We start from the raw sequence: 22,887 nt of genomic DNA, 5'->3' as shown, positions 1-22,887 counted from the left end.
TTGTGTTCATGCTCTCTCTCCCAAATAAATAAATAAAATCTAAAAGAAATAATAAAATAAATAAAAATTGCATATATTTAAAGTGTACAATACGATGACTTGACATATATATACGGAGTGAAATGAAATTGTGGTATAATTATATAATGGAATATTATTCATCCTTAAACAAGAACGACATCCTGCCATTTGCAACAAAATGAATAAACCTGGAGGACATTACGCTAAGTGAAATAAGCCAGACACAGAAAGAAAAAACTGCATGATTGCAGTTATATGTGGAATCTAAAAATGTCATATCCTACTTACTTTTAAAAATTATACAAAGAGGCTCAAATACTATTGGTTGGCCAATGGAAAATTTCTATTTCTTATTATTGGATTTATAAACTATAAATACTATAAATATCATATTGGTCAAAACAAATTTGCTATGGGGACGCCTGGGCGGCTCAGCGGTTGAGCGTCTGCCTTTGGTTCAGGACATGATCCCAGGGTCCTGGGATTGAATTCTGCATCAGGCTTCTTGTGGGATCCTGCTTCGCCCTCTGTCTATGTCTCTGCCTCTGTCTCTCATGAATAAATAAATAAAATCTTGAAAAAAAAAAAGAAATTTGCTATGGCTATACCACACCAGTCCATTATAGTTTACTTTCTTCCTTTTGCCATTTGTTAATTTCTGGCTTCATCATCTGCCTATTACTTTCCACTTCTCTGGCATACATGAGTGTGCAATATTGGAAGACAATTATACCCTTCTTAAGTGTAATTATGTAAATTTCATAAAAAACTAAAGCAAAAAAGCCCAACATGCAATATTTAATAACTTTTATAAGAGTCATTAAATTATAAAAACAATACCATATGTAGTAAAGGGCATCACATTTGGCAGGAATTATTAAAACTTATGAATTAACCCTAAACTTCCTTTGTTTTTTTTTATGATAGTATCATTTAGTTACAAGTCCATTTCAAATGTAATTTAGTTATTAACTTAAAGGCCAATTGGACTTCTCATTATTCTTTCTATTATTCATCCACTCTTCCTGAGCTGTTTATGAACAACGAAATGCCTAAAATATGTATAGGAAAGAGAGAAGTAGAAGAAAAGAGCCCCAGAAGTGAATGAGGAAATAGATCTGGAATAATTGGGAGTTGGCTGTGGTATTATATATTATTTTCTATGGGTAGCAAGTGGTTTTTAGATATACTTAAAATCAAAGAGGCAGTATAAATAAAAATGTATAATTGAAGTCTACATTTATTTGATAGCTACTTTAGTTTTTTTTCTATAAAAAGAATCTTCCATTTCCCCAAGTCCCAAGGTTGAGTTAAATCAGAGGGAAAGATTCTGAACTATTGGATAAAATGAGGAGTTAGGAGTTATGATCTTCTGCAGGTGGGCAGCCAACAAAGCTACTTCCACAGAACAGCAATCAGGCCCTCTGTCATCTGGGGAACTCAGAACCAATTGAGATGGGCATCAACTGGGAAAAGCAATTCCTTTTTAACCAAAAAGAACTATACCTATATGAAATGATGTAGAGAATGGATGGCAGGAGACCTTTCCAATTTGTTATTTGTTAAAGAATAGGACTTCTGTTTGTATCTGTCTGAGCTCTGAGACATCTTTGCAGTAACTGAAATACTGTGATGGATAGTGCTGACGCTAGGAGTCTTTGAAAAATGCTTTCCCTCTGGCCAAACATACAAGTAGAATTCATTTTCCATATTCAGAATCCAGATCCTTTTTTTACTTAGATGTGCTCAGCCAACCATAAGGACCTCATAGCACAAAGTCAAATATTTTTTGAAGCCCCCATTTGGAAGAGTATGGACCCACTGTGGGTCATGTATGCATTTCTAGCACAGTATGAATCCAAGGTTGGGTTTGGAGATATGGGCTCACCCCGGCTTGTCCAGGGATGCTATGATTCGGGTGAGCAGGAGTTCTGCTATGGGCTGAATTGTGTCCCTCCAAAATTCAGATGTTGAAGCCCTCACTCCTAGTACCTCAGAATGTGACTCTATTTGGAGATAGGGTCTTTAAAGATAAAATTGAGTTAAAATGAGCTCATTAGGGTATGCTGTCATGCAGTATCACTGGTGTCTTTATAAGAAGAAGAAAGCTGGGCACAAATGTGAATTGAGGGAAGATGAAGTGAAGCCACAGGGAGAAGGTGGCCATCTAGAAGCCAAGGAGATTCTCGGACTTCCAGCCTCCAGAACCATGAGAAAATAGATTTCTGTTGTTTAAGCTACCCCAGTTGTGCTACTTTGTTATGGCAACCCTAGAGCTGAATACAGCTCTATTTGCAGTATGTTAAACTTTGTCAGACAATCCACATCTACACTCAACAAGAACTGATCCCCGGAACTAAGACAAGGTGCTCCTTCCACCTCTTGGCAGAAGGGTGGGAATCAGCCTAAGGAGAGGTGTTAGACCAAGGCCCCTAGAGTCAGGAAAGGAGAGAGGATATTGTGAAAAGGCAGCCCAATTTTTTAATAGAAAATCATCATTTGTTTTCTTTTGCAAAAGCTTTACATGTTCATTCTAGAAATAGTAGGAAATACAGTGAACAAGATGAAGAAAGAAAATATAACTATGATCTTATTACTTGAGGTAATTGTTCATACATTATTGTAAATCTTTCCAGACTTTTTCCTGTAAGTACATGAATTTACACACACACACACACAGAGCAAAAGGGAATAATCTTTTTTTATGATCATCTTTCCATGTCAATAACTTTTGATTTATAGCATCATTTCTAATGTTTGATATTATTTCATTATACCGATTATATCCTAGAAATGGAATTTGGTGGGTAGGATGTATCCAAGCTTAGACATATGAACAGGCTTTTGATATATGTTGCCAAATTGCCTTCCAGAAATGATGCGTCCATTTATATTCAGAAAGTCTATTTTGAGTGCAACATAAAGCCCTGTAACGGGTAACTCTTGACTCAGCTGTTCATGGGCTTTCAGCCAAATTCCTAGGGAGGAGAGTGTGGAAACCAAAGGACACTGGAAATCTGTGCCTCCAGTGACTCAGGACACTAAGAGGCTTGATGGGGGAGTGTCCAGTGCTGGTGGAGAGGGCATTTCCTACCTTAGCAGAGTGACAGGTGGAGGGAAGCCTGGCAGGATCAGCATGTCCTGCAGCCAAGATTGGAGCTGCAAGCTCCACCAGGAGGGGCCGCATTGGGTCAGCAGCTAGGCATCTACTTGGAGAGCAAGGCACCCATGAAGTTGTGGAGAATGAAGAGGTGTAAAGAGGGGGCTCATGTAGCTCGAGAGTGGGAGTAATATCCCTGGGGATCTCTGAATGAGCTGGAAGGAACCCGTGGGCTGAGGTTCCAGGGATTTCACTGCAGGGAGCCTGAGATCACTGAGATTATGACCCCTGGTTGTTAATTTTATCCCTCAGGCTTTCAGAGCCTGGGAAAATACAGGTTATACTAGGGAATGAGAACAGAAGGACTGATCCCCTTTGCAGTTTTTATGCATTAATGGAAGATGCTATTTGACTTTGGTTCTTTGCCCAGTATAAAAGATCCCAGGGGGGCATACTTAAAAGGAAAACCAAGCTAATCTTAAATGAAAAAGAACTGTTTTATAAACATGAAAATTACATGGCACTCAATAAAATGTGTTGGCAAGTAAACTTCCGACACATTGTATGATAAATAGGTTAGCTTCTCTTGGGAGAATAACTTGAATTCTACTTATCATTAGATAAGAACTTTCAACAGGAAGCCCTCTAAGGAAGATAAGTAGTGGTCTCAGATTTACTGGTGAATAGAGCAAAGTAGAAAAGGGAATAGCACCTTCATTGTTGTCCAGAAAGGTATTGTTACCCTTCTTAGTGTGTCTCAAGACATTCACAGAGCACCTGGTCATCTTTGGGCCATGGACCTTTGCTGGTCAGACATAACCTACACATAAGAAGGACAGTCACGTTGATCTTGATACGGACTTTATCTGAGAAATAATACTGTGTTGTAGATAAGACTGAAGAAGCAACAACATTTTGTTTGATTTTTTTGAAATGTAGATTTAGCTGCCAAAGTTGCTCCCAAAAGCAAACTTATGTTCTGTACATTTGCCCAAGGCAATGAATAAATTTTCAATAAAACAAACAAACAATTCTTTCCTTGGGGTTGTTTTCTTCTATCTTCAAGTGGTACCATGGAGAATTAATTACTTCATAATCTTGTTCACGATAGCCTATCCAATTAAACATAGTTATGGAAAAACAGGGCTTACCGTCTATCACTGGTTTGGGTTGAGAACTTTTGAGGCGCAGCGAGGGCCGGAAGCGGGTTCGGTCATTGAAGCTCCAGCTCTTCTGCACTTTGGTGGGGCTGCCCTCGGCTGTGATGTCGGTGCTTGGGGACCTCCTGTCACCTACTGAAGCTTGTCTGCTCTTAATACTCTGGCCCCTCGGGCTAGCCATGCGTACCCGTTCCTTAAAACTTAGCTTCTGACTGTGGACAACAGAGGCATGATTATTCCATTTCAAGCAATTTCTTCCACTCCACTTGGGCAAATACTTTGATGAAACTGTTTATTATATTTCAATAGACAAAATGTTTTCAGCGAGTAGGAGCATAGCAATATATTCTTCACTTATTGAAAATATGAGCTTTATTTAATCTCTCTGTTTGCATTCATTTGAACTCAGTCTCACTGTACAGGTAGGCACACCCTCCCTGGATTCAGCACAGAAAGGATCGACAACAGGTATGGTAGTTTGTACACAATTACACTGCAAATAAGCAAGAACTGGTTCGATGTTTACTTTATAAATAGAATTTAGTTTTAACCTCAATTTAAAACTTTTGAGACTTAAAAAAAGTAATTTTTTCTTTGGGAGCATATCTCTTTGTACTTTTCTAAGCATTTCTACAGGAATGACAGTTACATATACACATATATCTCCATTCTGCATGCATTTCATATTCCAGGCAAGATTATGATATCCATAAATTCATGCAATCTCATAGCAGTTGGTAGTAGTGCATACATAATATTAAACATACAACATTTAACACCCATTTCTTTTATGCTTGCATTCATTCTTGTGAGACAAAAACCACACAATGTAGAACAGCTCCAACATATAATGAATGTGATGACTGATTAACGGAATGAGATGTTATGTTCACTAACACAATTTCCTGCTATTAAACAGGTTATTGATTTGCTGTGGCAGCTACTGGTAAATTATATTTGTTCAGACATTCAGTTCTCAGATGCCAGTGAGGACTGAAATGCTGTGGGTTGATAAAGGAAACATTAACAACAACAACAAAACCCAAAGTGCATCTCCATGCTTTCCTAATCAAAAGATGTGGTGTGATGTGGTGGGAAGGGCAGGTTGGAATCAAAGAAAGTTGGGGTTTGGAGTCCTCATCTCTAATACACAGATGAAAATAGCAACATCGCTAAGGGATTTTTGTGGGAATCAAGTGAACTGCAAGAACTGTTGTGTCTTCATTTTGTTTGTGTTCTTGTTTCATCAGAAAATGACACTGGTAGCTAATGAGAGGCCCAGGACTCTTCAAGGTCAAGGTCTGAAGAAATAAAGGGTGAAGGGTCTGAGGGCAGTAACTTGGAGCAGCTCCTCTGAGATACTGAGACCTGCAGTCATGCTGTAGCCTGTGTGGGGCTTGATGGAAGCAGTGCTCTCATGGACACGGATTATCTGAGACCAAGTGGAGCCCCTGTTCTTTCCACTTACCGCAATGTCCACTGTCCCCAGCTGCAGCATGCCAACAGCAAATGTGTTTAGTGGTTATGTGTTTTGTAGCTAACAAGAAACAGTAACATTTATTTTTCCATGCCTAGTTACTTAACAAAAGATATTCTAAAAAGACACCACATTTTATGTGTTTACATGAAAACAAATCAAATAATGAGCTATGGTGATCAAAAAGTCCTGGTAACAATAAACAAGTTGACCATGCAACTGACAGCTCTCCTCTGAAATGCAGACATAGCTAAGTCCAGCATGACTAGCTGAAGGCACATGCAAAGAACAGGCTGGGCAGTTTTGTAATGGGGTCAGGTGGGTTCAAGAGTTCTTTAAAACAATCCCGTCAGTCAAAGGTTTTCTCCATACTTGACAAATGCATGATTAAATGGTAGATCACATCAAACAACAGCAACGATAACATAGAAAACTGTATCTTTTTATGCTGAAGCTAGGTTCTTCATGTCATTCCAAACCTTCAAATTATTTAAACAAATCCTCAAAGGGATAGGGCCCAAATTGTCTACTCTTCTCAAGCTTTGTTTTATTTAAATAGTAAAAATTTCACACCTCCCTTCAATTTCAGCACATCGGTTCCATCATTTAAATTTATGATGATCGGGTTCAGGAACATATGCTCAACTCTGCACCTTCATTTAGATTAATGGCTTAAGTTTACATAGCTAGCACTACAAGTGTTCTCACTATACTTGATCTCATTGATTACCTTTTCTGGAACTCATTGATGTTAATTACTACAGAGGATTGAGTTTAGTTCATATCAAATTATTTTCTCAAACTTTAAAGATATATCTCTTTCTTATACCAACTAAATGAAGAGAAAACTGATGAAACATCATCATAAAACCATTTAATATGAAATTTAAATTTAAATTGTTTTCCCTTTTAAAAATTTCAATAACCGAAAAAGTAAAAAAATCTGAAATAAGTATCAGTGTTAAAACCTTCATGGCGTATTTACAATAACAAAATATTTAAAAACAATTACTCCTATGAAAATATTTCAAAAAGTTGCCTCTATGAAACATTTTGATATTATCTTTAATAATTAATGGAAGTGGAAATAATATTATTCTCTGAATCTTAGTACTATTTAAAGCATTTAAAATTGATACAAATGAGTTCTAGTTACCATTTCCCTTTTGGTCCTTCTTAACTGCGTAAATATTTGCCAATGTCTAATATTAAAAGAATTACCAAAATCATTTTAAAGTGAATCCAACATATTACATATGAAATTGGGGGGAAAAAGGCGTAATACTTTCACTTTCTCTTTTGACAGAATTGTATGAAAGTTAAGAATAAGATCTTAACCCAGAACTTTTTAACCAGGCAAAATTTTGTTCTCCAAAGCAAAGACCTGTTCTTACAAAAATTCACTTTTATTAGTTTTTCTACTTCTTTTCCACTTTGGAAATCAACAGAGCATCTTGGTTAGACAACTATTAAACTGACTAGATGGCTGTTATTGAAAATGCACATTGATTAAAAATAGAGACTCTTTTCTGGTCCATTCAAGTTTTCATTATTTTCCTACTTTTAAAAAATCACATCTATAAACATGATTTTAAAAAATAATATGCTCCATGCCCAACGTGGGGCTTGAACTCATGACCCTGAGATAGAGAGGTCACATGCTCTGCCAGCCAGATGCCCCTATAAACATGAATTTTGAGGAAGATTTTGTAACAATGTTTTTAGGAAGATTGTCAAAGATTATTCCCAGGAGGCCAACAAGAAGATCTCTCTCTGGAAAAAGTAATCAACAGGGCACTGTGTTCATTGACTGTGGCATCTTTGAGTATGCAGTCCCACCTCCCCAGCTGAGGACTCTACTAGAGGGCATTTGCACAACTATGGGGGATTGTGCAAGGGAATCCTTCCCTCTCTAGGAGCCAGACAAGTTACTCAAATGGCTCAGCATGCAGGCTACTGCTAAATGTTCCCTGCCAGGGAACTGTGTGGCATTACCGTAACCCCACAGTAATCCTCTTGGACTTGGAATGCTGTGGTTCTTGTTATACTTAATTAGGGTTTTAGTCCTTCATAGGATAAGCATTCTACAAATTCTCGCCTCAGGCACAATATGGGGACCGAGCCATAACAATCCAGTGCGTGCAGCAGCTTAGCAGTTGTCCCACCACAAGGAGGCGCCAAGGGGCTGACTGCCAGTGCTGTGTGGGACCCTGCCTAGTTATCCCTGGGGTGGAGTATCAAAGCAGGCAACAGGCACGGGGGAAAATTACAAGCGGGTTGAAAACCTCATTCAAGAAGTCCTTAGGAAGAGTGAGTCTCTGAGCAGGGCTCAGGTAGGATGGCAGTGTAACCTGGTCATGCACCTGAGGTTAGTTGGCATTCTCAAATTTCATGTCAATAGCCAGGATGCTGGGTACCTCTGCTTCCGTGAAGTGTACATTCTGAAGAGCTTCTGCTTATTACTACAGAACTTACTAGGAGTGAGGGAAATAGAGCAGCACATTACTAAGCATTTCACCACCACGAAAGTGCTTTGGGATTTCTTTTTCTTTTTAGAACAACGAAGTCATTTGGCCTTAATGTTTTTCAGATATAAGTATACAGATTACTTAAGCAGTAAGTACTATGTTGTTTAATTGTGCTGCTTGGAATATAATCAGTGCTCTTAATGGTGAGGTTGAAGTAACGGAATGTGAAATAGGCATTACAAATGATAGTAGTCTGTGTGTTAGCATGTGATTCATATGAAAGAGCATAAATATTTTAAAATATAGCAACCCTTGTAATAAATAGCAATGCAATACAGTATAAGTGAGGAACAAAATATTTCAGAACTTTAAGAATAAATATTTATAGGAATCAATGAAGTTGGTAACAGTAATTGCTTTTAAATATTAAAAACGTTCTTGATTTGTATAAAATACCTGCAGTTATAGTTAATATCAGTAATTGTCAGAATACATGCTCAGAAAGGTCAGAAGAAAAGATTTTAGGTTACTAGCTTGTTAAAGAATAAGAATTTCTTATTGAAAATCTTTTGATGTGTTTTAAAAGACTAAATCCTTTCCCTCTAGCAATAAGTGTGAACAGAAGGAGAGACCATTTTCAAAAGATTGTTTTTGAAACAATCTAACATTTTGCCCATAAGGACACAAGTTGATTATGCTGAAAAAAAAAAAAAAAGTCTAGTCTTACTCAGTTTAACAACACATGCAGATCATTCATTGCACACAGAAGAAATAAAATGTAAATAATGGAAAATAAACGCCTAAGAAATACAAGAACACACAGTCTTTTCTGTCAGCATTCTAGAGTTCTTTCCTAAGAACCACACATCTCAGAACCTAATAAACGTAGGAGCAGTTTGAATGAAGCACTCAGTGGATCACAGCACAAGATGATAACATAATAAAAGTATCATTTATGCTTTAACTTTTAAGACATGCATCTTTGTAACAGTCTCACAAGAACCTGTTAGAGCAACTATAGACAGTCTAATAAGAAGTTTGACAGGGTTCTATTTAAAGCCTATAGACTGATCAGCTTAACTATGAAACACAAACACAGCCAACAACTGATTATGGAGACAGGATAAGCAGAGGTAGCGAGATTTACAGATAATCCCTCAACTTCCATTAGCATGACCTATTCTTGTAGCAATCAAAACTTAATAGGTAGGAAGAAGTAAAAGTCTTTTTGTGGCAGTGTGTTCAAGATGGCTAACTGACCTCCTTGTCAAGGAAGAAGGAAGGAGGACATAAAATCTCAAGGTGAGAATACTGCCTTAATTTGGTTAGATGGGTTTGTAGGTAAATTCTGTCTTCTGAAAGTGACAATTTGTACCCAAACAGAGAAAAACTAACCAGTTTAAAAAATGAGTTGGAAAAATGACTTAATGGGATGATTAACGACAATAAAAGCAACAAAAAATATTCACTACATATGAGATTAGAACTGTTTTAATGGGAAGACAGAGGAAAACAAACGAATCATTAAATGATGCTAAAGAAGTTGCATTTATGGTCTAAGAAGGGGAAGAATAGAGCAGGCTCAATTGAGATGAATAGTAATTTGTACCTGATCCTGTACCAAAGACATTATTTTAATCTCTCAAAGAGACATTAGTTTAACTGTTGTTTGGTTGAGGTCTTCTTGGGACTGATGGTTTGTATTTTTAAAGAAAAATTTTGGACCTGTTGCAAACAATGCAAAAGCATCACAGTACTGGATGACTTTCCCTAGTCCAAATTTGTTTCAACATACCCTAACCTCAGTGTAGAAAAGTAAAAAATGTCTCTAACAGGAACATTCCAAAGCAGGGAACCTAGCTAGCTACAGGAGTATATGAATATGTGTGATGCGTCACTACATTCTGCAGAGAGAAAAGCCTCTCTGTATATGGCCTGGTCATTCAGAGGAAACAAATGCCTGGCACCAGGAGAGGGTTATTGGCTACTGTACTAAACCTGTCTATGCTTGAATTTCTCCCAATTCTTAACACAATGAAAAGCCATGAAGAAAGATTTAGGAGACTCCCGGCTCTGAGATATCTGGAAGATAACAGGGTTGGCTGAGGCTTATCTCTTCTGCTTATCTGAATCACCATCAATAATACAATGCCCCAAACACAGTAAAGCACTTTGCACTTGGGCGGTGTTAATCAGTCCATTTAAAATTGGGTCCAGGATTAATCAACAATAGTCTAGACCTAAATTTCCTCTCTTCCAAGAGACGGTTTGCATTACAAATGCATTTTCCTTTGTGCATATTTTGCTTGAGTGAGGGCAAATTTGTTTTTCTTAAGATGGTACTGTTGCTATTGTTAATAGAATAGTCTTTTGCATTCATTATGCAGTTTATAAATTCCATTGCCTATGGAACACAAGGTGAAAACTGAAGTCGTGTTAAAATGGGAGCTTCAGCTTGTTTCCTTCAGATTATTGAAATGTTTTTACTTTTTCATTTTCTTTCTTTCTATGTATTTCTTCTTTCTATTCTTGTTGGTGTTTTCTCTTTATACATGAACTATTTGAGGTCAGGGACATCTTATTACTCTATCCAAGAATTATTTATCGAGCACATCTTATGTCATTGCTTTGCACAGGGTTATATGATACATAACTGGAGGATAGAAGACCTAAGTGTATCAGGTATGAAACATCAAGTAGGCAGGCATGGTAAATGGTAATACAGGACATATTTTAAGGTGGTTTTGCCAAATGTTCAATGACCATAGAGAAGCAAGAAATCTCTGTGTAACACAGTGTTTCTATATATGTTCAAGACTACAGGTGAGTTATTTTTGACACCCTTAGTCACAAGCATGTAGAATAAAATTTGAAGTTTTACATATATGTGAGCATCATGAAATTTAAAAAATTTGGTTGGCAGTCCTTTTGAGTCGTAAGAGCTGATTAGAAGGTTCATTTCTGGAGTGAGGAACAGAAGCTTAATAGTTACACTCTAATTTTGTCTTTGCTTTCTGCCTTGGTAATATTTGGAAAAAGTACAATATCGTGTTAGCCCAAGGTGACCCCTCACTCAGGACTGCTGTACAGGGTCGCATTTTTGCAGACACCTTCACCTGATTCACAAACTTCCCCTTTAGGTGTCAATAGTTCTGTTTTGGAGGATGGAACCAAGACAGGTGACCTTGCTCTCAGGTAGTTATGGAGTTTGTACCAAAGATAGTCTCTGCCTTTAAGATTTGGAGACAAATTACCCTTTGACATAATTTGTATATGGATAGCTCCTGAAGCAAGGATAGCTCTTCATATAACACTAAATAGACTAAATGGTTTATAATGGCTACAATTTATTTTCTGTAACTCTTTGCAAATAAAATTGCCACATCAGAAGGACGGCAGGGTTTGTTTGCATGAAATATAGACAAAAGAGGACTAAATGGTGAGAACTGGGGAGACTGCCTCTTCTAGAGTCTATGCAAAGAATGTTCTGAGTCCAATGACCAGAACTTCTCTTTGGGCAGAAAAATCTCTAAAGTAAATAAGACCAAATCTTCAGGCTACTAAAACTTTTTGGAAATGTCACCCAGTAATATCTAGTGACTTTTGCTCTAGCTCTTTGTCTACCAGGTAAGAGAAGGGTCTTTAATGGCATCCCTGTGTAGGCTGACCTACCTTGAAGGAGTGTTGAGCATTCTACTACATCTATCTCTCATCACGGATGCATTTATGTTCTGACTTGTGAATCTTTTTAAGCGTTAATATAATGTAGAAAAGGATGACCCAGAACCTCATTATCCCAAGTGAACTTTCTCTAAAATAGTTTCAGTACTGTAAATTATAAATTAATGTCATTAACACGGCAATACAAAACTAAAGGAACAATCCCTGGACTCCCTTTGGATCTTCCACAGGGGCCAACTCTGTGCAGGTGGAATGCCTGTGTCTCCTCATTACTGAAACAAGTAGCAATGATAGGGAAAATTTTTTTTTTCTTCTCTTCCTGGCACCTGGAATGGTGGTTCTGCCTTTGCTACTCCTCACACCATCAGTGCTGAGATCCACCTGGCTCTGTCCTTCGGGGCTTTGCTCCCAAATCCACTCTTTCTGGCACTCACTCACACAGAATAAAATGTTCTCTTTCACCTCCCATTCCTCCTAGGTCTAACTCTCTGCTCTTTTATCTGATAAAGCATTTCCTTGAAAGGCATGAAAGAATGGTCATAAATTATTTGGTGAAGTTTCTGGGAGGATTATATTCTTCCTAAAGGATGGGGTGGTGGTGGAGGGGAGGCTCTTCTTCTGAATCACGTTACCCAAGTACACCAGTGCTTAACGAGCTGGAGATGTCACAGAGAGACTCTTCTTACCTTCTGTACACACTGTTCCTTTTGCCCAAAAAACCCATTTTCTTACTCTAAAAGGACCCTGATGAAGGGGAATATATCTTAGACTGCTTCCTGGAATTTAAATACTCAGGTAGGACTTCTGTCTGAGAAAATGGTAGCAAGGAATAACCAAAGGCCATAATAATTATTTTTCCTTAAGAATGTTCCATGCCCTCCCGATCATAAAAAGCAGTGAGTTAGGGAGACACTGATGCTTCCAAGGCGGGGGTGGTGGGGGTGGTGGAGGGAGTGGTGGAAATCAATGAAACAGCAATCTTTGCAGGCAATCTTGTGAAAGGTAACTTTTAATCATCTTGTATTTGTTGATCAATTTTACTCACATGAGACACATTTAAAACATCGGTTAGGCATCAGGTTTATAAACAAACATGTAGCAGAAGAGAAATCACAAACCTGCTTGATGTTTCCCCTTGTTCTTTCCTTCAGGTGCGTGCAGGCAGAAAAGAAATGATGATAAACTGGTGAATACATTTATAGCACTTGATAATGGCCAAAATGGAGGTCGGGGAATAAAGCACCTTAGGTAATTCTCTTCAAGTAAGATCCATAGAAGCAGTATTCCTTATAATAAATGCACCCAACTTTTAAAATGTATATTCTTTGTGGCATAGACCTGAGTTGGCACATATATTTAGCACAACTAATGGTACCCACATGTGACCCAAAACCGTAGACTCTACATTAGCTGAAGTTATCCATGGTTAAGAAAGTGGTTCTGATCTTACTGACATGAGCAAGGACTCTTAGAATGGTGCTGGTTACACTGTAGCTGTAATCTCTGTGCTTTAGACAGACTTTTGGGTTCCTAAATCTGGATTTATTAATGTTACTGTGGCCTTGTGCTTCAATCACTTGTTGAGGAAGATTTTGTTTTCATATTCTATACAGTATGAATGCTCTTGGAGTAAATTAGGCATATAGGAAAAATTTTTAAAAGATTTTATTTGAGTTCAATTTGCCAACATACAGTGGTAACACCTAGTACTCATCTAGGCATATAGAAAATTGATCACAACTCTCCTGGACTAGTGTTAGATGGTATTTTTAATAACTCAGTTTAGCAAATCCAGGTCTGTGCAACACAGTGTAGTGTCTCTACAAATGAGCTGTGTGTGTCCTTGGGCAAGCACCTAACATTCTTGTAGGTCTTGATTTTCTTACGAATAAGTTGAAGACCTTGGATTAGATAATGTTTACATTCTGACTTATTGCACTATCACACGGCCTCCTTGGAGCTTGATAATTTCCCACAGCTTCATAAAATACCGACTCACTCCCTAAAAGAGCACATTTACTTATGTTATACGCTTTGCATAGCCTTCATTTTCCCTGAGAAAAACATCAAGAAAAATACGTTCTCTCTGTAAATCCCTCTGTTACTAAAAAACAAAACTGTGAAACAGCAACTGCTAAGACTTTGAAAGTGTATGTGAGACCAGCCAGATCAGAAAGGAGAGAGACAGAAACTGCTCCGTATAGCCCTGGCAGGTCTGAGCAGGTATTGCATGCCCCCTCACTCTGCCCCTGTCTCCCCTCCCCTGTACACTTGTCACACCTCTCTTCCATCCTACTCCCTGGAATGAGGTTGAGGAGTCAAAGTATCTCATTTTATCTCTAAAATTGCTGAGAACAAGAGCATGAGTTCATGGTTTTTTTTTAATGATAGTGATATTATTGATGCTGCTGCTGCTATTAATATGATCTCTTCCCTGACGATCTATTTAAAATTGTAGTCCTTAATGTCTCCCAAATTCCTTCCCTACTTTGCTGTTCTCCTTGGCACAACTGCCATCTAATCTATTACATATTTTAAAATTTATTAACTAATTAATTAATTTTCTCTTCCCAATGTCCCTTAAATATATATCCCTAAAGCCTGAGATTCTAATCTATTTGTTTTTTTTTCTTTCACTGCTATACTTCTAGTGCCTGGAAGAGTGCCTTGCAAAACAATAGGTGCTCAATGAATAGTTATTTAATGAATGCACAAATGAATGAATGAATCATCTCTTCAGAAGTACTTAAATTCTAAATGTTATAGGAAATACATCATGGAAATAAAAAGAAGTTTCAGTCTGTTTCTTATTACATCACTCTACACTCAGTAAGCCAGTTAATTATAAGTATAAAAATATCTCTCTAAGTCATTGCAAATTATTCTCTTCACAGATCTACAAACTTGATTAAAGCAGGTTTGTTTTCTTTTAAGATATATTTTTTAAAGATTTTATTTATTTATTCATGAGCAACACACAGAGAGAGAACGAGAGAGAGAGGCAGAGACATAGGCAGAGGGAGAAGCAGGTTCCATGCAGGGAGCCCGACGTGGGACTCGATCCCGGGTCTCCAGGATCAGGCCCTGGGCTGCAGGTGGCGCCAAACCGCTGAGCCACCAGGGCTGCCCTATCAGGTTTGTTTTCTAAAGCAAAGGTTCTGAACTTGGCTTCAGGGAGTCTGTAAATACATTAAAACTGTAGGCAAAATTTTGATTTTTTTTTGTGCATTGAATATTTTTTTTGTGGGAAAGTACCTCACAATTTCTAGAATCCCATAATATCACAGAGTCCATAATTATTATCATGTTCTCAATAGTTTAACAAAAGCCACAACAATAATAAAGAACCACACAATTTGGAACAATAACATGTCACTGGAGGGAGAGATGTTAGGATATTCAGGTTCCCATGACCATTGCAGTGATGGCTATGTCATTCAGAACAAGTATGTGTTATTCAGTAAATGGGCCTGAGACTCAGAGTTAATGGGGGGTGCAGGGAAAGGACAATGAGGCGATGGCTGACAGCCAGAGTGGAACAGGATGAATATAGGTGTTTGCATAAATTCTCCTCTCCTCTCTCCTCCTCCCATTTAAAATGGAAAATATCAGAGGGCAAAAGAGAAATTATGTGAGTAAAATCATAGTTTATGCACCAGGAGAATTTGACTTAATTCTTAAATATTTTTTCCTAGGCTTCAGAATGACTTTAATCCAAAAACTTTGGGAAGTGGAAAGCAAAATTATCACATGATAATAGACCACTCTCTTTTGTCACTTGAGAGTCTTCTTTTGTTTCTTTTTTTTAAATTTTTACTTATTTATGATAGTCAGAGAGAGAGAGAGAGAGGCAGGGAGAGCAGCAGGCTCCATGCACCAGGATCCCGACGTGGGATTCGATCCCGGGTCTCCAGGATCACGCCCTGGGCCAAAGGCAGGCGCCAAACCGCTGCACCACCCAGGGATCCCCTCTTTTGTTTCTTCTATATACCTCTTACATATATACCTAGAAGCCTTCATGAGTACAAGAAATGCAATTTCTATATAATTCCCATTTCTGATTCATACCCTCAAGGAAGAGATGTTTTGTTCTTATTACTGCAACTTTGAAAGAGTCTCATACTCAATAAAGGAAAGTCAACTAAATTTTAAGAGCTACATGAAAAGAGAATTCTCATCCATGCATTCATTCAACAGCACCCATGCTTCTCTCCTTGCTAAGTTTCCATCCCTTCTAAAGACCTGGGGTTCTGTGAATATCTCTGTCACAGGTGCTGACAAAGTTTTGACTCCAACTTTTAGGAGATGTGTCCTATCAGAGCTTAGAAGTTATCTTGCTCACCTCTTGTCCTTCATTTTGTGGATGGGGCCCAAGGAAGATCAGAGAAGCAACGTAACAGATCCTGACAGTGACAGATCTACGGCCTCCCAACAGTGTGCACTCTGAAGCATCACAAACCTCCTTTGAGACTGAAAATTCAGGCAATAAGTCATGAAGGTTTCCCCAGGTGATTTCTCTTCCACATCAGTAAGAAAGAGGTTTCTCTGATTGAATCAAAGTAGTAAGATACCTTGAAGCCCACGAAGTCGCTAGGATTAAGGTTTTGTCGGACTAAGAAGGGAAACAGCAGGTGCTCTAAGCTACGAAGTAAATAAGCACTTTGATAACGTCAGAACAACCTGAGGAACTGACTGTTGTAATCAAGCTGAGTGACCCTTTCCCTTGGCTTACTTGCTTTGGTTGTTTCAATGAATGAAGATTTCTTTAATTAGGTGGTAATTTTGATTTAGCATGTCCTGCTAGTTGAACTGGAGTCCAGGATTCCAGGACTAAGAATTTTTTTTTTTAAATTAAAGGTGATTGTGGTAACTATCAGTGCTGTTCATAATTTTTCTGGTTCGCTTCTCTTTCCAGGCACTTGGTAGGACTGCACTTTCCTATCCCCTTTGAGTTGAGGCACGGCCAGGTGGTTTGTTTTGGCCAATCAAATGTGAACAGAAGCTACATTACTTCTAAATTTTGAATGCTAATTTCAAATTTTAATCTGATTGGTCCCATTGCTTCACTGTACACTGTAATCCTATTAGGACTTCAGCTCTTCTTTTGCTACGGTTACTAGCTTGATCAGCAAGTGAAAACTCAACGATCACCCTATAAGAGGACCCAGATGAGACATAACTTTGAGGGACTTTGTGCAAAGGTACACCGCTTTCAAAAAGTGCTCCCTGCTTGGGGTCAGGTGATGGAATCGTTTTTCAAGAATCATGGTGGTTACTTTTAGAATTTCCGTGGACTTTATGAAATGATTTATTAGAAACTAAGCATGAAATAGTAGAAATAAATGTCCGTACAAGTTTATATTCCTTGAATCTTTAAACTCTGTCTGTGAATGGTGAGGGACAATACTGATTCCATTTAGTTTTGTGCCTGAGTTGCTACTGAACAGGTCTAAATATCTCAAAGAGCAACAGAGAATAAGACAAGCCAAAAATCAACATGTGTGTGTGTGTGTGTGCAGTTTGTTTCACGAATGTGAAGAGGCTTGGTGACAGCACCAGCTGTCACATTGATACCTACTTGGTAGGGCTGCAGGTGTGCAAGGCCTTCAAGTGTGGCTTCCAGGTTGCAATGGAAACAGACTTCTCATCAGCTGCATAACTACGCCAAACACACTGCATGTGGCATACATGGGGACATAAAAAATAAAAACAAAAGAGAGGAGAAAAGAGAATAAAATGAAAAGGGAGATTATTAACTTAATATATATTAAGAATCTTTTCCTTGTCATACCTGGTCCCGACAAATGCCCAAAGAGTGAAGAAGACTATTTTGGCATTTTTAGCCAGCTATTAGACATATTCTGCACATATTCCACATTAGTGGAATTGGTTTTCAAAACAACTCACACCAGAGAGTAAAAGTACCAAAAAGTATAACACAAAGCAATTTCCAAATTGGTTAGGAAAAGAGATGACATTATTGAAGGTAAACTATCTTGAGCAAGAACATGCATTCTGGGAATCAACTGCACATCTTTAATCACTATTTATTAAGATGGCAAAGGACTACTGATAACCCAAATGCAACTAGCAAATTAATAGTAAACTAGCTAGTAAAATAATGACCACAGGGTCATTAATGTACGTGAATTAGTGTAATTCCCTGACATTGAACTGTATAGTATTTCTAATGCTAAAAATGGAGACAGTTATAACAAAAAGCAGGGCTAAAATAAGACAGGGAAAATGTACTCTCTAGGGATATAATTGGAAAGTTAAAAAGTTAACATCATGGTATAAGAATATGTTATGGCTTTTTTTTTTGTTATAGCTTTTTTTTTATTTTTATTTTTTTAGAACTTCTTTTATTTATTTATTTATTTATTTTTTTAATTTATGATAGTCACAGAGAGAGAGAGAGAGAGAGAGAGAGGCAGAGACACAGGCAGAGGGAGAAGCAGGCTCCATGCACCGGGAGCCCGACGTGGGATTCGATCCCGGGTCTCCAGGATCACGCCCTGGGCCAAAGGCAGGCGCCAAACCGCTGCGCCACCCAGGGATCCCTGTTATAGCTTTTTGATGTAAAACATAAGCTATCTCTATATAATTATACCTGACATAAATAATACAATGTATTTTCATGTAGTCCTCACACTCAGAGTGTGGATTAAGACTCTTATTTTGTAAAAGAGAAAATAAAGGCTCAGATAAATTAAGAGTTTACCCAAGGTTGGTAGAGTTGAGACATTATCTCAGATTGTCTGGTTTGTGGTCTTAGAATGACTCTATTGTCTTTTGTTTACTATTTGATGATGATTGCTGGAAAAGTTTCCCTTCAAACTGTCCATTTAAGAGATTGGGAATCCCTGGGTGGCTCAGCAGTTTAGCACCTGCCTTCGGCCCAGGGCATGATCCTGGAGTCCTGGGATTGAGTCCCATATCGGGCTCCCTGCATGGAGCCTGCTTCTGCCTCTGCCTGTGTCTCTGCCTCCCTCTCTCTCTCTGTGTATCTCATGAATAAATAAATAAAATCTTAAAAAAAAAGAGATTGCCCAAAATTACTCTCTAGATTTTAGTGAATTTTTTCCCTACAAACATTTCTAATGACCAAATGTTTACTCCAATATCCCAAAGGAAATTTTTAAATTATAATTCATAAATTAAAGCATTCTACTTTATGTGGCAGATTAATTTAAATGGGTCATATCCCTACTAAATAACAAAATCATTTGTGATTTTGAAACTTATAATGAAAAAACAGTGATCTAATAATATGCCTTTTCTTGAGAATATCATTAAATAAATGTGCACTGAACAAAAAGAGTTACAAGTTGACCCAACAACTTTGGGAAACTGGCAGTATCTATTAAAGCTGAATGTATACATACCCTATGACACAGCTACATATTCTTACATACATACTCAGTAGATGTGTTATATATGTTCATCAAAAGATATGTACTATAAAGCCAAAAATTGCACTGCTCTTAATGAGCTAGAGCAAGAAATGCTGAAACATCTACCAATAGTAGAATAAATAGGTAAGTTGTGGTACATTAACATAGTGGAACAGTACAGAGTAATAGCATACTAGAATGATGCTCAATGATGGATGAACTTTATATGAATAATGTTGAGTGAAAGAAACGACACAAAAAAGTAAATGCTGCATGATTCTATTTAATCTATGCTATTAGAAGGCAGCATAGTGGTTACCCTTGGGGGACAGTGATTGAGAAAGGACAACAGGAGGTACTGGTCATGTTCTTATTCTTTATCTGGGTGCTGGTTATGTAAGAGTGCTCAGTTCTCTTTAGATATGTGCTCTATTCTGTATGCACGTTTTACTTCAGTAAAATGTTCAAGAAGTGATATAAAAAGCTAGAAAAATATGTAGTAAGACCTGAGGGTATTTTTAAAAATATTATTAAGGGAGGTTTAAATAATTGAAGCAGGGTTCATTGCCTGGAGCCTTGCTTACATGGCTCATATTGATTTAACCTAAAATCTGGGAAAATTTATGCTAAGCATCTTAGCATCTTAAAGAGAGTAAAACAATTATCAAATTATTTTGAAATGTTAGTCTTTGCAAATAATGTTTATTTTATTTTTAAAAAGGTTTTATTTATTTATTAATGAGAGACACACAGAGAGGCAGAGACATAGGCAGAGGGAGAAGCAGGCTCCCCACAAGAAGCCTGTGCCAAAGGTAGATGCTCAACCACTGAGCCACCCGGGTGCTCCACAAATAATGTTTAAACACAATTTACAGAGTGACGTAGGGTGACATATGGGTTTATTATTGCAGTTTCTTACATAGTGAGGTCCAGAGAACCTCCAATGCTCTGATGGCATTGATGGCTGCTTTAATTAAACAATTTTCATAGAAGGCATCAAATATGTGAACTCAGAAACTTTGAAAGGAAGACCTATGTAGAACTAGAAGCACCCAACAAGTCGGTGCATTATTAGATACCAGTGGAAAAAAAAAAGCCAAACAATACAACAAAAAATGGGACCAAGACATTATCTGCCAATGTGACAAAAACTAGGGATGAAAGGGGTCTCTTTTAGAAAATTGAAGATTTTCTTAAAAATAAGACCTGATTTCTTGCTCTTTTTTCTATCAAATCGATCTTAATAGCTAAGCTCTTTTCCCCTTCATTACTCTTCTAAAAATGTCTTGTAAATGGGAGGTACAGAAGGAGCAAGTGGCGTTTGTATTGAAGCTGATATTAGTTAACAGTAAAGATGGAAGTAAAGACTATAACTTCATTTGTCTTACAATCTTCATAACTTTGTCCTGTCCTTGGCTCATTTTCTTAACTAATTGCTTCAAGTACCTGAAACTCAAGGCCACAATTATATAATGAATAGCTGATATTCCTATATTTAAAGCCAAAATCACATGGTGGTTGGCAAGAGAAAAATAATGCCCCAGAGGGATTTAATTGACATGGCATATATATTCCAAAGGATAGGCCAACAAGAAACAAAATGAAAGCCAAATTTACCATTTATCAGATGACCCTGGTGTTTTAGGCAGCCAAACAAATTCAAACTTTGGTCTATGATTATAAGTACAATATCAGTATAATTAAGTTTTTTTTTTTTTTTAAATTAAGTTCTTAAAGGAGTATTTAGCTTGTATTTTATGGAGCATTATAGCTATGGCACATTGACCCTTTCTGGAAATTTTAGTTTCAGGTCACCTTCCAAAGGTATAATTAACAGGGAACTGATTATTTTCAAGGTACGGGTTTTAAGAAGTTAGAGAACTAAAAAAGATTTAGGGTGAAAACCAACAATCCCTTCCCTACCTTGGTTCTCATTAATTTTTGTTCCTTAGAGGTAAACCCCCTTCAGCTCTTATAGAGGTTGCTTCTATTTTTAAGAATTCTTATTATTTTTTAAAGACTTTATTTATTTATTCATGAGAGACAGAGAGAGAGAGAAGCAGAGACACAGGCAGAGGGAGAAGCCGGCTCCGTGCAGGGAGCCTGATGTGGGACTCGCTTCTGGTCTCCAGGATCAGGCCCTGGGCCAAAGGCTGCGCTAAACTGCTGAGCCACCCAAGAATTCTTATTTTTAAGGATTGTTCTCACACTTATATTTCTTGATATTTTAATTTTAGGCATTATCAATTAGCTTCCTATCATGAAAAATAATGGCAGCTCACTCACACATTCTTTTTCTCTTACCCAAACAATTTTTAGTTAAGTTGCTATTTATCATTTGCATTATTATGACTATGTAACTGTTGTTCCTAGTTCAGCAATGTGGTGAAAAAAATATATTTGTTTTGTCTTAGAGTAATTATTGCCCTATTTTAATTTTCTGATTTGCTCTTATGTATCTATTGTGAATACATTTCTGAAATAGCAGAACTCTAAAATTCCACTAGTCAAATACATCATGAAATCTATCAATTTCATTTTTTATTTCCTTGAAGATCTTTTTTCTGGAGCTCTCCAGCCTCCTGCTTAACTCCGCTCTTTAGGCTGACTACAGCTTTTGTTCTGGGACTTCCCTTCAGATCATCCTGGAGATTCCCTTGACTCTTTCTTGGGTGAGATCTCTTCTTTCCTGGATCCCATTTCTCCTTCTTGGTTTATCTTCTTCTCTTAAAAGAATAATTATATCCAAGCAGCTTCCCCCCCCCCCCCAAATTCAGCTTTATTTAGGTATAAACATAAAATTGTAAGACAAGTGAAGTATACATCATGGTGATTTGATAAATGTATATATTACCCCATTGCCTTCATCTTTTTTTTTTGTGAAAATGTTTAAGTTCTATTAGCAAATTTCAATTATATAATACAGCGTTATCAACTATAGTCCTTATGTTGTATATTAGATCCTCAGACCTTATTCATCTTAGAGCTGAAAGTTTTTACCCTTTTATTCTATTTCCCCAACCCTCCAGTCCCTGGCAACCACTTTTTACTCTGTTTCTAGGAGTTTGACTTTTAAAAAATTTGGATTCCATATATAAATGATACCACACAGTATTTGTCTTTTTCTGTCTGGCTACTTCACTTAGCATAATGCCTTCAAAGTCTATTTTTATCGTCCAACTGAAGGATTTCCATGCTTCTCATGGTTGAAATAATATTCCATTGTATACATATACCAATATGGAAAACAGAATGGTGGTTCTTCGAAAAAATAAGAAGTAGAAATACCGTTGTGATTCAGCAACTTCACTTCTAGGTTTATATCCAAAGGAAGTGAAAGCAGGATATCAAAGAGATCTGCACTCCTATGTTCATTGCAGTACTGTTCACAACACCCAAAATGTGGAAACAATCCTATTAATAGTGTCCTATTAATGGATGAATGGACAAAGAGGATGCAATACATGTATATGACAAATAACTTCTTGAATAAAGGTAAATGGTAGGTAAAATTTTGAGATCTTGCCTGCTAAAAATGTCTTTATGCTACGCACAGTGAATAGTTTGGCTGAGTATAGAATTT

General features: G+C 37.4%; 1 protein-coding gene across 3 annotated transcripts in view; it reads right to left on the bottom strand.

Moving 5' to 3' along the window:
- The window catches only part of KCNQ5 (potassium voltage-gated channel subfamily Q member 5), a 505,347-nt gene that overhangs the window by 55,860 nt on the left and 426,600 nt on the right, over positions 1 to 22,887 (bottom strand). The window contains exons 8-10 of one of the 3 annotated variants that reach the window (XM_038554513.1): positions 17,486 to 17,580; positions 13,026 to 13,052; positions 4,273 to 4,493 (exon numbers count right to left, since the gene is read on the bottom strand). In XM_038554513.1, coding sequence (XP_038410441.1) covers positions 4,273 to 4,493; positions 13,026 to 13,052; positions 17,486 to 17,580 — 343 coding nt within the window. Of the gene's footprint in view, positions 1 to 4,272; positions 4,494 to 8,175; positions 8,233 to 13,025; positions 13,053 to 17,485; positions 17,581 to 22,887 lie in introns of all 3 variants that reach the window. The other 2 variants (XM_038554512.1, XM_038554514.1) reach the window with 2 other exon arrangements.

Source organism: Canis lupus, chromosome 12 (assembly GCF_011100685.1).
Source record: "Canis lupus familiaris isolate Mischka breed German Shepherd chromosome 12, alternate assembly UU_Cfam_GSD_1.0, whole genome shotgun sequence".
Classification (NCBI taxonomy): Eukaryota; Metazoa; Chordata; class Mammalia; order Carnivora; family Canidae; genus Canis; species Canis lupus.
The sequence above is the reverse complement of the archived record's forward strand: the minus strand, read 5'-3'. Positions and strand labels throughout refer to the sequence as shown.